At 46.2% G+C, this 15856-nt stretch overlaps 1 protein-coding gene and 1 long non-coding RNA gene across 2 annotated transcripts in view; one reads left to right on the plus strand and one right to left on the minus strand.

Annotated features, from left to right (window-relative positions):
* The first annotated feature begins 4124 nt into the window (after window positions 1-4124).
* On the plus strand, window positions 4125-5591 carry CLDN3 (claudin 3). The gene has a single exon (XM_074264070.1). The coding sequence runs from the start codon at window positions 4372-4374 to the stop codon at window positions 5035-5037; it is 666 nt and encodes a 221-aa protein (XP_074120171.1). The 5' UTR covers window positions 4125-4371; the 3' UTR covers window positions 5038-5591.
* A 4477-nt stretch (window positions 5592-10068) lies between these two features.
* Window positions 10069-15856, minus strand: part of LOC141540260 (uncharacterized) — a 36341-nt gene continuing 30553 nt past the window's right edge. Inside the window, exon 3 of the long non-coding RNA XR_012481502.1 lies at window positions 10069-15391. This is a non-coding gene — a long non-coding RNA (uncharacterized LOC141540260). The remainder of the gene's footprint in view (window positions 15392-15856) is intronic.

Raw genomic sequence — 15856 nt, forward strand, 5'->3', positions numbered from 1 at the left:
TCATAACCATTCTGGAAAGCAATTTGAAACTACACAAGTGAAGTATTTAAACAACCATACTCTTTAGCCCAGAGATTCCACTGCTAACTCTAAATCCCAAGGAAGTCATTGGCCAAAAAGAAAAAGAAAGGTTCTATATAAACCAACATATTTATAGCAGTACTTTTGGGCAACGCAAGAAATTGGAAACAAAATTCCCATTTTGTGGGGAACAAACATTGTTGAGCATGAATCCAATGGAATATCACTGTATGGTAAGAAACAAACATGACACATTCAGAGAAGCATAGACAGGCTTAGAGAAACTAATAAAAAAATGAAGTATGTAGATCTGGAAAAAACTGATTACAGGACCAAAATTCCATGTTTCCTCAGAACCAAGCTTGGGTGAAGGATCCCAAACTGCAGTTAGTAGTCCCTGTTGTCGACCCATCCTACATTCCAGGCAGAATTCTAGCAAGACCTGTTCTTATTTTCCCCCCAGGCCAGCTTCACAGAATGACAGAAAGTTCAGGCTGAAAGGCATTAAGGATCGACTGATCCAAACCCCTAATTTTCCCGATAAGAAAACTAAGACCCAGAGGCAAACTAGGCCACTGACAGGAATAGAAAGGCTGACAATAGAACCCAGGTCTTCTGACTTCAAATGTGTTGTTTATTTCACAGCTTCAGAACTACCTTCATTCTAGTAGCAGCTCCACACCAGGCAAGGAGAGAGACAAAGACAGAGACAGAGACAGAGACAAAGACAGAGACAGACAAAAACAGAGATAGACAGTGAGACAGAGACACAGAGAATATATTTGGGGAAGAAAAAGGAACTTCTCAGTCCAAAAACCTGATACTTTTTGAGTGGGATAGATGCCACAGAATTCGTAGGTCCAAATTTGGGCTCAGTTGCTTACTCCCTATGTGACTCTCTCTGGGACTCAATTTCCTCATATGTAAAAGCAAAAGTAAGGGGACCCCAAAGAAGGGAAAAGGGCCAAACATACAAAAGGTTTACAGCAACTCTTTGGAGTCAAAAAATTGTAAATCAGGATGTTGGTCAACAATTAAGGAACTGTGAACAATTTATGGCATGTGAATGTGATGAAATAACATTGTACCCAGGACAGTTTCAAATAAGCCTGGGAAGACATGTATGGATTGATGTATGAAGTGAGCAGAACCAGGAAAGTAATGTATAAAGACAGTAATGTAGAAAAACAAGATTTCGAGAGTGGCAATAACATTGTAAAGACAAACACCTTTGAAAAACTTAAGAGCTCCACTGAATGAATGAAATGACCAATTCTGACTCCAGACCAATGTTATCTACCTTCTTTCAAGATTCAAGATACAGAATCACACACACACATACACACACACACACACACACACACACACACACAGAGAGAGACAGAGAGAGACAGAGAGAGAGACAGAGAGACAGAGAGAGACAGAGAGAGAGACAGAGAGACAGAGAGAGACAGAGAGAGACAGAGACAGAGACAGAGACAGAGACAAAGAGACAGAGACAGAGAGACAGAGACAGAGAGAGAGAGACAGAGAGAGACAGAGAGACAGAGACAGAGAGACAGAGAGAGCGAGAGCGCGAGAGAGAGAGAGAGAGAGAGAGAGCGAGAGCGCGAGAGAGAGAGAGAGAGAGAGAGAGAGAGAGAGGACAGAGAGAGAGACAGAGACAGAGACAGAGAGACAGAGACACAGAGAGACAGACAGAGAGAGAGCGAGAGCACGCGCGAGAGAGAGAGAGAGAGAGAGAGAGAGAGAGAGAGAGAGAGAGAGAGACAGAGAGAGAGAGAGACAGAGAGAGAGAGAGAGACAGAGACAGAGACAGAGACAGAGAGAGAGAGCGAGAGAGAGAGAGAGCAAAGTTATGGATTTAGTTTTGCTTGACTATACTTGTTAGAGATTGTATTTTTCTTCCTTTTATTTAAATTTATTTATTTATTTATTTATTTATTTATTTATTTTTACAATTGAGGAGACCCTTGGGGAAGAATAGAATTAATTATGACAGAAAGAAAAAAAAGGAAGGATTATTGAAACATGTTTTCTAATGTATAGAGGAGGGGTAGCAAGATGGCATAGTGGACAGAGCACCAGTCCAGACATCAAGAGGACATGAGTTTAAACCTGACCTCAAATCCTTACTAGTATTTACTTACTAGTTTTGTGACGTTGGGCAAGTCACTTTACCCCAACTGACTTGAAAAAAAAATGTACAGAAGAGAAATTTAAAAGGAAACCCACAAATGGGCCAGTTCTAAAAAAATCATGCTAGAGATTTTTTACATTTTAAAAAAGCAAACTGAACATAAAAGAGGTTTAAATTTTCTCTTATAATCCATGTTGTACTTTGTATAGGGAAATGTATTCTTTTTTATTAAATTCAGAACACATTTTTATAACCCAGTTCATCTGAGCCTCCCCACAATAAATCTAAAATCATCACCTTGCCCATTCTTCCCTCACCCTCTTCCCACTCCTGACTACATTGGTCTGACCCCAATCCCACTTCTAAATGCCTCAAATAGGACTATGCAGGCTTGACATTATCAGCCTCCATCTCTGTCTCCCACCATGATCCCCTTTCCCCTTTCCCCATATCATAGGTTTTGGACCCTCCTCTATGAAACTCCCAACAAAACACTGACCAGAACTTTTCTCCTTCCAAAGTCAGGGTCCTGGTCTATGCACCTTGAGTGTTTGTTTACCTTGCCTTGGTTATCTTCTTGGACACCTGGGAAATTTTATGGAGGAAGAACATTGGAGTCCACTGTGCAGGTAAACTATGGGTGGGGTAAACTTACCCATAGGTAAAGGGGTGTGTGTGTGTGTGTGTGTGTGTGTGTGATTCTGTATCTGAACTTTCGAAAGTGTCTGAAACCCCTGGAAGTCCTCTCCTTATAAACAAACAAAAAACCCTCCACCAACTAAATTATATCTGACATCCCAGCGATCCATAGTCATAGATTTCTAACTGGAAAGGATCTCAGAATTAATCCAACCCTGTCTGTTACAGAGGAGGGACCTGAGGCCCAGAAAGAGGAAGGGCCCAAAGTTAAGTGGCCCAAGTCCTCTCTCTTCAAATTCATTGCTCCATGAAAACCAGTCCTTTCCTAACAGACTAGATAGGTTGAAGGAAAAAGAACAGGAGTATTTGGGAGTCTAGAAAATAGGAAGGAGTTATGCAAGGGGGAAGAGAAGAAGGAAAAAAAGGCAGAGGCAAATTTCATGATTTTGCTATAGGCCCTGCCTGGGATATCTGGGTGGATCCTGCCTGCTGTCTCCCTGAACTTTGACCCCACCTCCTGAAGATCCCTTCTGTTCTACACTAAAACAGAAGTCATGCATCCAGAGCTGGAGCCAACTGACCATTTAGAGCAGGGGTGAGGAAGCTTTTTTTTTTTTTTTCTGCCAAGGATCATTTGGATATTTATGCTATCAGACAATGGGAAGTTGTACCTAGCTTTCAGCCCATCAAGGCCTGTGCTTCTCTTAGCAAATGATGTTGCCAGCCTCCTACAACTTGGGGGCGGGATGGTCCCCACTCCTGATTTAAAGCATCTCCCCAAGCCACAATTGCCCCTCTATCATGAACGCCCAGGTATTCCGGACTGGACTCTCTCAGGCCTGGGCTGCGCTGAGCATACGTTTGGCACTAGAAATTGGAAGAAGGAACGGTTCGTTTCTAAAGTTAAAGGCCACTCAGTCAGTCAAAAGCATTTATTAAGCACCTACTGTGTGCGAAACACTGCGGGGGGGCCCGGAAAAGGGAGACCAATAACTGGAGGCTGCGACTGGAGACGTATATTGTCTCTCCGCACCCCCCCCCCTTCCGTTCCCTGCTCTTCAGCCAGGCCCTCCCTCACCTGAGAGTTTCTAGGGACTAGAGAAGTGAGCCGGGATTCTGGGGCTCCCGAAACCCCCCACCACTGTCCTGGCTGCTAGCCAGCCGGAGGTGTTCTCGCCAACACTAGAGAACGCAAGCAGGTGGATCCAACTGCTCCCTCCCCCACCCCCTACCCCGCGGCCTCTTCCCTTTCCCAGTCCAGGGGAGGGGGTGTGGGCGTGGCAGGGACACGTCACCGACCTAGGAAAGCTGTGGCCCGCCCCCGCCCGCCCCCACTCCAGCCCCGGGCACTGAAGGAAGGGCAGCAGCCGGAGCCGGGGAGCCCAGTCGCCAGCAGGCTGTGGGCAGGTGGAGACAGGTGCGGCGGAGCTGAGCCGTTAGAGTGAGGAGAGCCAGCCCGGGTGTGCCGGCCCCGCGGCCCTCTGCGTCTCTGCCAGGGCTGCTCCGGGGGCCCCGGCCAGCCCTCGCGCCCCTCCCCGCGCCCCCGGGCCGCCGCCGCCGCCGCCGCAGCCATGTCTATGGGCTTGGAGATCACCGGCGTGTCCCTGGCCGTGCTGGGCTGGCTGGGCACCATAGTGTGCTGCGCGCTGCCCATGTGGCGCGTGACGGCCTTCATCGGCACCAGCATCGTGACGGCGCAGATCATCTGGGAGGGCCTGTGGATGAACTGCGTGGTGCAGAGCACGGGCCAGATGCAGTGCAAGGTCTATGACTCGCTGCTCGCGCTGCCCCAGGACCTGCAGGCGGCTCGCGCGCTGCTCGTCGTGGCCATCCTGCTGGCCGCGCTCGGGCTGCTGGTGTCCCTGGTGGGCGCCCAGTGCACCAACTGCGTGCAGGACGACACGGCCAAGGCCAAGATCACCATCGTGGCGGGCGTCGTCTTCCTGCTGGCCGGCGTGCTCACGCTCATCCCCGTGTCCTGGTCCGCCAACACCATCATCCGGGACTTCTACAACCCGTTGGTGGCCGAGCCGCAGAAGCGGGAGATGGGCGCGGGGCTGTACGTGGGCTGGGCGGCCTCGGCGCTGCAGCTGCTGGGCGGGGCGCTGCTCTGCTGCTCCTGCCCGCCCAAGGAGAAGAAGTACACGCCCGCCAAGATCCTCTACTCGGCCCCGCGCTCCACCACCACCACGGCCGCGGGCCTGGGGCCCAGCTACGACCGCAAGGACTACGTGTGAGGCCGCGCCGCGCCGCGGACCCGGACGGGCGAGCTGGAGCTTAGCCGCCGGACGGACGCACCGAGAGACAGACTGGAGGGGGCGCCCGCAGGTCTCCGCGCCGCCCCGCTGGCGGAGGGACGGCCCCGACGGCGCGCCCGGGCCGCGGCCGGCTCTGCCCTCCGGGAGTCCCCGGCAACCCCCGAAGAAGCAGCGGCCGCGGATCCTACGGAGGGAACCGGCCCAATGAACAGACACCCCCCCCCCGCAACGCTCCCACCCCCGAACCTGCCCCTCGCTTACGGAGTCCCGGGCCAGCCGACAGCCCGACGGCGAAGCGGAAAGTGCGGTCCGCGGCAGCTCGGGACTAGACTTCTGCGCCCCACCTCGAGCTCATGGTGCTATGGAGTGCACTGGGCGCCTGACCTTGGGGACTGCCGGATCCGGGTCCCCACGTCGGGCCGCAGCCCTCAGACGCTGGGCCAGGGGTGAGGAGGACCCGCGCCCGCTTGCTATGGGAGGGGGGAGGGGGCAGGAAAGGGAAGGGGTTTTTCAATAAAAAGTTTCTTTTCGCACCCGCTGGCTCCCTTTGTCCTGACCAGCTCCGGAGCCCGCGCGCGCGGCCCCCTGAGCCTTCACGCTTAGATCGGAATCTCAGCTCTCTCCCCCTTTGGATTCCTGGGATCCCCCCAACACACACAGCGGCCCTCTTCGCGCAGAGATTCCCGGTCCGCGCTCACGTTTGCTAGAACTCGGTTTGATGTTGGGGAAGGCGCGCGACCTCTGTGGGGCTCAGCCTCGGGACTGAGTGATGAGAACCGGGACGGAGCGGTGTGGGCCGGAACTCGGGCCGGGACGGAGCGGTGTGGGCCGGGACTCAGCCCTGGGAAAGGGACTCAGTGTTGGGCTAGGACTGTGGGACAAGACTTCAGGGCTCAGCCGCGGGGGCGGGGGGAGGAGGGGAGAGAGGGGAGAGGTCATTATCAGGTGCACAGACGCTGTATTGGCGGGCGGCTGAGCTTCAGTGATGGGGACGAGGCTAAACGGCGAGTGCCATAGTTAGTAACAGGGGAGCTCTCGCCCCCTCCCCTCCCATTCCGCGTCCTCTTTTGCTCTGCGTAAGTTCCCGCTTCTTCAGGTACCGGGCCGAGGACGCCCCGAGGGCCCCGGCTGGCTCCCCGCCTTCTCCCTGGGTTTCGCTTCTTGCCTTCTCCCACCTAGTGGAGCCCGAGCCCCCGCCGTGCGCAGGGTGTGGCCCCGGGAGGGCCCGAGCGCCAGGTGAGGGAGGCAGTGTTGTGTTGGGGACAGTTTGAGCCGATGCCCTCTGGGTTTGGAATGGGGGAAGGGAGAGTAGTCGGCCGAGGGCCGGGGACTAGGGGGAGATCGGATGACCTGTCGAGGACGGGGTTAAACGCCAGGAGAGCCCCTGGGCCGGGGCTACGGGCGGAACACCAGCAAAAGTTGGGAGGGCAGAGCTGCTTATCAAAGCCAGTGCCAATTGTGGGCACGAAACGCCAGAGGAGAGGAGAGCTCCACATCCCAAATGGAGGCGGGGCAAGACCAGAGGGAAACTCAAGGCCGAGAATGGAGGGCCAAGTGCCACAAGGGACCTTCGGGCCCGGGAAGGTGGACTGGTGGTAAAGTGCAAAAAGTCTGGGAGGACCAGCGAGTCTCCTTCCACATCCTCCGTCAGGGCTGGAGGAAGCCCTGAACCCCCTGGGAAGATTCTGGGGAGGCCGGGAAGCATAGCCCAAACCCAGCAGCTTGGGACACGAGAGGAAAGGTGAAATCTGAGAAGCCCCGTGCCATCTGGGAGCCCGAGCCAGCGCCTGGGTGTCCCGGTGACCAGGCTCCACCAATCCCAGGCTCCACCACTGCCATGGCCTCCCTTTGTTCTCCAGCCAGCTGGCTTAGGGGAGAATAAAGGGCTAAGGACACCCATTCCCCACCCTGCCTCCTTCCCCATTAGGGCCAGTGTCTTCTTTCTTCCTCTCTCAGCCATGGGTGCCGACACCTTCTCCCTCTGTCCCTCCTCCGTCCCACACCTACTGAGTGGAACGCAGCCATACGGCCAGCTCTTGGTCCTGGCTCTCTGCCACCTGCCTGATTTCCACTGCCACTAGGGAGGCCCAGAACGGGGAGATCCCAAGAGTAGGAGCTGGGTCTACAGGCCAGGAGCTCCCTGAAATACTAAATATTCATGTTGTAGTGCATAGCTAGGTGGCCCAGTGCACTAGGCCTAGAATCCAGGCTCGGATACTTTTTAGCTGTGTCACTCTGGGCAAGTCAGTTAATCTCTGTTTACCTCAGTTTCCTCATCTGCAAAATGGGGATAATAATATTTACCTCCCAAAGTGAGTGTGAGGATCAAATGAGATGTGTAAAGTGCTCAACATAATGGCCGGCACTATCATAAGTGCTATAGAAATATTGTTGTCTGTGGCAGGAATATTGGACTTAAAGGATCTTAATTCAAAGTCCCACCTGGACCACTGTTTCTTCATCTATCAAATTCCTGAGTTGGATCAGATGAATTTTGTAGTGACTTTGAGATCTAATTTTTTTTGACTCCAAGTAGGTCCTCCTGTTTTGATCCAAGATTCTTGAGGGCTAAGACTGTGTCCCTGTACCTCCCCACCACACACACAGACCAGGGGCTCCCTGAGGGGCTTCCTATCAGAGCAGGGCTTCCCAAAGGAAAGTAGTGTATTTTTCCCTTCAGATTAGGAGATATCGGAGCACAGGTGAGGGTTTTATCTGAAGGATTTCAGACGGCAGAGGCCATGCCTTCTGTTCAAGCTTTCACACACACCTTCCTGCCCATGCCCCGCTTGGGGAAGTGCAGCCTGGTAGTGGGCACTCAGCCCCAGGGAACTGCCACAGAAGAGAAACAACTTATGGCACCAGGTTGTGACCAGGAACAGGCAGCTCCAGGAACATCTATTCCCATATAGTCATTATGCTTCAGCATTAAGACCACTGGACCCATTAAGACCCATAAACATCCACGGGACAGAGTCCAAAGTCAACCATAATAAAGCTGAACATTTGTCCTTTCTTAGTCCTCATCTTACTCTCTTACTTCTCCCTCAAAAATCTGCTTCAAGTGCAAAAGATCAGCTAAAGCTACTACATATGAATGTATCTGTGACAATAAAGCTTTCCCTATAATTTTGTATTTTAACTCAGGTCAAGACACAAAGGAATAAATGTCTAATGGTGAAATTTCCCCTGGGTGACTAGCAAGGAAACTAATTGGAGAAGGGCAATGGCAATTCCTAATACTCCTATAATCATATTATCTGAGTAAAACCATTGGGTAAGACTGGCCTTGATGAAATCAAGTATGAAAGTAATAGAAAGTCTTGAAATCAGATGACTTTCATGGAAGACAATTCTGATGGGAGAAGTTAGTGAATAAGTGCTAGATTTAGGATTAAAGGACCTGTATTATCTTTTCTCCCCTTAATTTCTGTATGACCCTGATTTTTCATTTGGGTCAGTCATTTTCTCTCATATCTAACTTTTTGTGATTCCATTTTGGGGTTTTCTTAGAGATACTGCAGTGGTTTGCCATTTATTTCTCCGATTCATTTTACAGATAAGAAAATTGAAGCAAATGGGATCACAAGCTAATAAGTGCCCGAGGTTTCCTGACTTCATGCACTATGAAGTCCTTTGGGTGTCTGGGTGACCCTAAACAAATCTTTCAATTTGCTCAAATCAAACAATTGCTCCGTGTATTCTGGGGTCTGTGGATTTAAAGAGTTGGGCAACATAGTTTCTAAAACCCCTTCTAAAGCCCCCTGATGTTCAATTCAAGTGTCCTTGCTAAATGGCAGAGGTGAATCACTTCAGCTTTCCAAAGAACCTGCTTCCTTGGTGCAGTATGTCAATGATTGGAGTGACCCTCAGGATCCAGCTTTCAAAGCCATTCACTCAAAATCCCAGAGCCCCCAGGGCAATACTGTAAAATCCCAAATTACAGAAGAGGCACTCATTTGCACACACAAAGGGTATTTCCTAAGTCCATTCAAAATAAAAACAATCCTTTCCTCATATTTCACAATAATAACAATTTCACCATCACTTCCAAGAGCCACAAATCTTGCCATGCAACTTTTAGTGTGGCCAACATCTCTCAGAGCTCATAAAAAGCCGTGCTTGTCCTAAGCAGCAAATCATAGCTAGCATTCATAAAGCACCTACTTTGGTTTTACACACATATATTGTATCTGGGTTATAATGTAACGCACTGAGTATGTATGGGATTGCCTGTCATCTGGGGGAGGAAGTGGAGGGAGGGAGGGAGGGGAAAATTTGGAAAAATGAATACAAAGGATAATGTTGTAAAAAAAAAATTACCCATGCACATGTACAGTCAAAAAAATTTATAATTATAAAATTAATTTAAAAAATAAAATAAAATAAAGCACCTACTATGTGCCGGGTACTATGCTGAGTGCTTTACAATTATTAGTTCATTTGATCCTGAGAGGTACATGCTATTATTATCTCCATTTTACAGATGAGGAACCTGAGGTAAACACAGAAATTAAATAACTCCCCCAAGGTTACAGAACTAACAAGTGTCTGAGACCTCACTTTAGCTCAGGTCTTCCCAGCTCCAGGTTATACTCTAACCAACTAGATACCTCTAGTACAGTTGAAGGAGTAAGGGGAGGATGGTGGAAGGGTGTGCACTGGCTTTCTAGCTCATACCTCTAGAGCTGAAAGTGACCCCAGAGGCTCTCTACTCTAACTTCTTCATTTGAAAGATGAGGAAACTGAGGACCAGATTCTCAAAGAACGCTTCTAACTCTAGAGCTCTGATTCTGTTGGGGACTAGAATTTCCCAAAGGATAAGCTGACTATGCATGAGATTGGGTAGGTCCTCATAAGCTGAAAAGGTTTTGAAAAACAATGTCAAAAAAATAAATAAATAAAGTAGATAATTGTTTAAAAAAAGAAACTAGAAAAAAATAAAAGAAAAAAATATTTGATAAATTTTTAAAGAAAGAAATTTTAAAGAGAAAAAAAAAAAGAAAGAAAGAAAGACAATGTCAACAAATGTGTTGTCCAGGACCGGTCTAGTTCACTTTGAAGAGACTCATTGCCAAGTTGGCTGCTGGGAGAGAGGTTGAATTTTTTGGCCACCAAAATTATCTACCAAGACAGAGAAGGATTGTAATTCGTTAAAGGGAGAGAAGCTTCTTGTTGGTTTTTTGTGATTGTTACTGTTGAGTCCAAACAGACCAAAACTGTCTATGGGGTTTTCTTGGCAAAGATACTGAAGTGGTTTGCCATTTTCTTTCCATTGGATCGAGGCAATCAGTGTAAATGACTTGCCCAGAGTCACACAGCCAATGAGTGTTTGAGTTCATATTTAAATTCAGCTCTTCCTGACTCCAGACTCAGCTCTCTATCCACCAAACCATCTAGTTACAGATATTTCATTCCAAGTGAGAAAAGTTAGCCTGGCACTAGACAAAAGTCAATGGACTGGGGATTGGAAGACCTGGGCTCCAGTTCTCAATCTACCTCTGATTTCTTTTTTTTTTAATTTCTTTTTTTTATTAATTTTATAATTATAACATTTTTTGACAGTACATATATGCATAGGTAATTTTTTTTACATTATCCCTTGTACTCCCTTCTGTTCTGAATTTTTCCCCTCCTTCCCTCCACCCCCTCCCCTAGATGGCAGGCATTCCCATACATATTAAATATATTATAGTATATCATAGGTACAATATATATGTGCAGAACCGAATTTTGTTGTTGTTGTTGCAAAGGAAGAATTGTATTCAGAAGGTAAAAATAATCTGGGAAGAAAAACAAAAAAAACAAAAATGCTCACAGTTTACACTCCTTTCCCAGTGTTCCTTTTCTGGGTGTAGCTGATTCTGTCCATCATTGATCAATTGGAATTGGATTAGCTCTTCTCTATGTTGAAGATATCCACTTCCATCAGAATACATCCTCATACAATATCATTGTTGAAGTGTATAATGATCCTCTGGTTCTTCTCGTTTCACTCAGCATCAGTTGATGTAAGTCTCTCCAAGCCTCTTTGTATTCATCCTGTTGGTCATTTCTAACAGAATAATAATATTCCATAACATTCATATACTATAATTTACCCAACCATTCTCCAGTTGATGGGCATCCGTTCATTTTCCAGTTTCTAGCCACCACAAAAAGAGCTGCCACAAACATTTTGACACATACAGGTCCCTTTCCCCTCTTTAGTATTTCCTTGGTGTAAGGGCCCTTTAAATGGGTAGACACAGTGCAACGGGAGATTTAAGTCCCCCAAGAAGTAATTTCTGTGGATATTAAGATTGCCTTGTAGGTGGGATCTTGGCCACATTGAGATAGCTTTGTAATGGGTGACTCTCATGCTGGTTGGCTGTGTGTGTGACCTCACAGGCCCTTTATAAATCCACTACAGGCAGCAGTCGTTCTCTTTAACCTGGCGCTCTTTACCCTGGCTCCCTAGCCTGGGTGGCCAAGCCAAGATGGGTAGCCAAAAGAGGTAAGAATTTTGGTAGTGAACACGTGGGTCTTCTGACCAGGTGTTCACTTGGGAACCAACAAGTCAGGGCATCAGTCAGGGCATTATGTGAGTAGGTACAATAAAGGCTTTTAAGATTACAAGTGGCTGTTCTTGAGCGCACTACCGGTTATTAAGCTATAGATTCAAGAGATTGTGGCCAGAGACCTTTGAAGGCCTCAGAGGAGGCGAGCCGGGTAGAGTTGACACTGCAAAGGTCAGTGGTCAAAGGTACTCTGTTGGGCCTAGGACAGACTGGTAATAGTAACTGCCAGGAGGGCATGTTACACTTGGGATATAAGCCCAGTAGTAGCACTGCTGGGTCAAAGGGTATGCACAGTTTGATAGCTTTTTGGGCATAGTTCCAAATTGCTCTCCAGAATGGCCAGATTCTTTCACAACTCCACCAACAATGCATCAGTGTCCCAGTTTTCCCACAGCTCCTCCAACATTCATCATTATTTGTTCCTGTCATCTTAGCCAATCTGACAGGTGTGTAGTGGTATCTCAGAGTCTTAATTTGCATTTCTCTGATCAATGGTGATTTGGAACACTCTTTCATATGAGTGGAAATAGTTTTAATTTCATCATCTGAAAATTGTCTGTTCATATCCTTTGGCCATTTATCAATTGGAGAATGGCTTGATTTCTTATAAGTTAAAGTCAATTCTCTGTATATTTTGGAGATGAGGCCTTTATCAGAACCTTTAACTGTAAAAATGTTTTCCCAATTTGTTACTTCCCTTCTAATCTTGTTTGCATTAGTTTTGTTTGTGCAAAAAGTTTTTAATTTGATGTAATCAAAATTTTCTATTCTGTGATCAATGATGATCTCTAGTTCTCCTTTGGACACAAATTCCTTCCTCCTCCACAAGTCTGAGAGGTAAACTATCCTATGTTCCTCTAATTTATTTATGATCTCATTCTTTATGTCTAAATCTTGAACCCATTTTGATCTAATCTTAGTATGTGGTGTTAAATGTGGGTCCATGCCTAGTTTCTGCCATTACCTCTGATTTCTTAGACCTCAATTCAGTCTTCCATTAAATGACGAGGTCAGACCACTTGTTGGCTGTGTCATATGGAGATCCCTTTCACTATGGGTTGGACTAGATGGCCACTGAAGCCCTTTCCAACTCTGGAATCTTATAACCATTAATCAATGAATCACCAAGCATTTATTAACTGCCAACTATATACCTGGTAATATGCTACTTGCTGGAGATATCAAAACAGACAAAAAAATTAAGTAGTTTCTGCCCTCAAAAAACTTATATTCTAACAGTAAACAGCACGTGCATATATAAATCTATATAGGATTAGTGTAAAGTGAATATGGGAGCATCATTAGTATCTGGGAGAGTAAGAGACTGGGAAAATCTTTAACCAACAATCATTTAAGTACCTACTGTATACCAGAAACTATGTCACATAATACAAAGATAAAATACAAATACCAAAATAAAAACAAAACAGTTTTTGCCTTCAGAGAGTTTATACTCTGTGAGGGAGGCTAGTGTACCTACAACAGAAGTACGCAGTGATTTCCGGTAGAAGCTACTGGGATTGGGCGTGGGGGTTGGGAAAGGCCTCATGTAGGAAGAGACAGCTGATCTGACCTTGGAAGGAAGCTGAGAATTCCAAGGGAGGAGGAGGTAATTCATGAGCTAGGACCCTCTTCTATCACACAGGCCACGGTTTCATGATTTTTCCATTCCACGGTTCCATGATTTTTCCATTCCACCCTCCACCCCCATCCCTGGGAATCAAAACCAAGCCCAACGGCTGTAACTGGAGTGAAGCAACAGGGTTCAGAGAAAGGCATGAGTTTTCTCCCAAGACCACCAATCCCCAGGAGCCTGGGGTTGCTGTGGCACCTTCCTCCCTCTCTTGGTCGTTCAGCCCGAGGACAATTTCTGTTACCACACCTGTTCCAGCCTTTCCTCCTCGGAGACCAAATGCCAAGTTTTCTATTAAGCAAACAGAGCATTTATTGTGGTGCCTCAAGGACAGTGGGCTAGGCCTCTTGAGAACAGTCAGTACCTTCTCCTGTGCCTAACTTGCCAACATTTCACAAAAGGGTCAGGCAGTCCAAGAAGAAGTCACTCACTGGCACCTCTGTGCAAAAGAGGGCATTGACCCAAGAACCTGTAGCCCCAGCCTGGGTTCTGATTCCCAGCATTATTTAGTGCATGACAATTCTGAAGGAAAAAAAATGACTGGGCAGAATTAGGAAACTGCAAATGGCTTAATCAGCAAAAACTTTGAAAACAAGGGCTTGTGGGTAAAAACAGTTTACCTTCTTCCTTCTAAATCTTCTGCCGTGTTGTCGTAAAACAAAAATTCTTTCCACTTTCCTTGCTCCTGCAGCTTCCTAGGCAGTTGGGCCTTCTCTTTTCAGTCCCTCATGAAGTTTTCTGGTGTTTTTTTTTTATTTTGGACAACAAATAACTAATTAGTCTTTGTAAAGATAGTCAATAATTTCTGAAGAGCATCAAAATTAGAGGGTTGAAGCTTCTCATTTCAACTTAATTTAGCAGCAAATTTATAAAGTCTCCAAGTTCACAGAATTATGCAGAATCAGAATCCAGAGAAGCTGGCCAAATTCCCTGAATTGATTCAGTTCCACGTTTGATGCTCCCCATTACCTCCCATCACGTCCCAAAATTGGATTTAGAAAGAATGTAAAAAAATAACCTGAGAAGGAAAATAAAACTGCAAGCAAACAATAACAGATAGAATGGAAATGCTATGTTGTGGTCCACACTCATTTTCCATAGTTCTTTCACTAGATGTAGCTGGTTCTCTTCATTCCTGAACAATTGGAATTGATTTGGATCATCTCATTATTGAAGATAGCCACTTCCATAAGATTTGATCATCATATAGTATTGTTGTTAATGATCTCCTAGTTCTGCTCATTTCATTCAACATCAGTTCATGAAGGTCTCTCCAAGCCTTTCTGAAATCATTTCTCTGCTGCTCATTTCTTACCGAACAATAATATTCTATGACATGCAATATACCACAATTTATTTAGCCATTCTCCAATTGATGGGCATCCATTCAATTTCCAGTTTCTAGCCACTATAAAAAAAGGCTGCCACAAACATTTTTGCACATGTGGGTCCCTTTCCCTCCTTTATGATCTCTTTGGGATATAAGTTCAGTAGTAATATTGTTGGATCAAAGGGTATGCACATTTTGATAACTTTTTGAGCATAGTTCCAAATTGCTCTCCAGAATGGTTGGATCCATTCTCAGTTCCACCAACAATGTATCAGTGTCTCAGTTTTCCCAAATCCTCCACAACATTCATCATTATCTTTTCCTGTCATCTTAGCTAATCTGAGAGGTATATAGTGGTTGGATATACATTTTTTAGAGTAGTCACAGTGATACAAAACACAATGAAGTTGACATAAATTTTGCAATCAAAAGTAATCTAGTCAACAAACTTGTTGTGAGCAACAGACTCATGTCAATGTGATTGCCATTTACAGGAAAGTGCCATGACACCATCATCAATGAATATGCTCTCACCATAATGAATCATGCTGAAGTCAAAGAAAAATTCTGTGAAGACCCAGAGACCCTCATCATCAATGTGCTGAAAGGGGACAAGCTTATGTGATTCTATGTGACTTTAGTGCTATTATAGTCTGTCAACCAGTCATAGCAGGGAGTCCTTGGGAGGATGGAATCAGGAACATTAACAACAATGATTACTTACTAGTGAAAACTTGTACATCTTATGACTTTCTCATCACCAACACTGTCTTCCATTTACCTGATGAAAATGATGAGGAAATTCAGAAGCTGCTAAAAAACAAAATGAGAATTCCATAGAGTGTACCAGCAGTTTAGTCGACTCTATAAAAGATAGGAAACAGGTTGTTCTCTGACAATCACTGTGGTGGGGTGGGGAGGATCCTCTCTTAGTCATTGCCAAACAGATTCTTGCCAGAGTTTTATTTAATAAGCTCATCCTTCACCTGGAACAGTCATCCACCTGAGAGCCAGAATGGCTTCAGAATGGGATGTGGAATGGTTGACACAGTTTTTGCTGCTCAATGGCTCCAGAAGAAATGCCAGGAGCAGAACAAAAGTCTGTAAATAACATTTATCAATCTGACCAAATTTTTTTATATTATCAATCATTATGGAAGATCATGGAAAAATTTGATTACTCAGAGAAATTTATCAGTATTGCACATTAGTTTCATGATGTCATTCTTCAGTTCTCAATAATGGACAATACTCTTAATGCTTTCCCGGTCAACA

Source organism: Sminthopsis crassicaudata, chromosome 4 (assembly GCF_048593235.1).
Source record: "Sminthopsis crassicaudata isolate SCR6 chromosome 4, ASM4859323v1, whole genome shotgun sequence".
Lineage (NCBI taxonomy): Eukaryota > Metazoa > Chordata > Mammalia > Dasyuromorphia > Dasyuridae > Sminthopsis > Sminthopsis crassicaudata.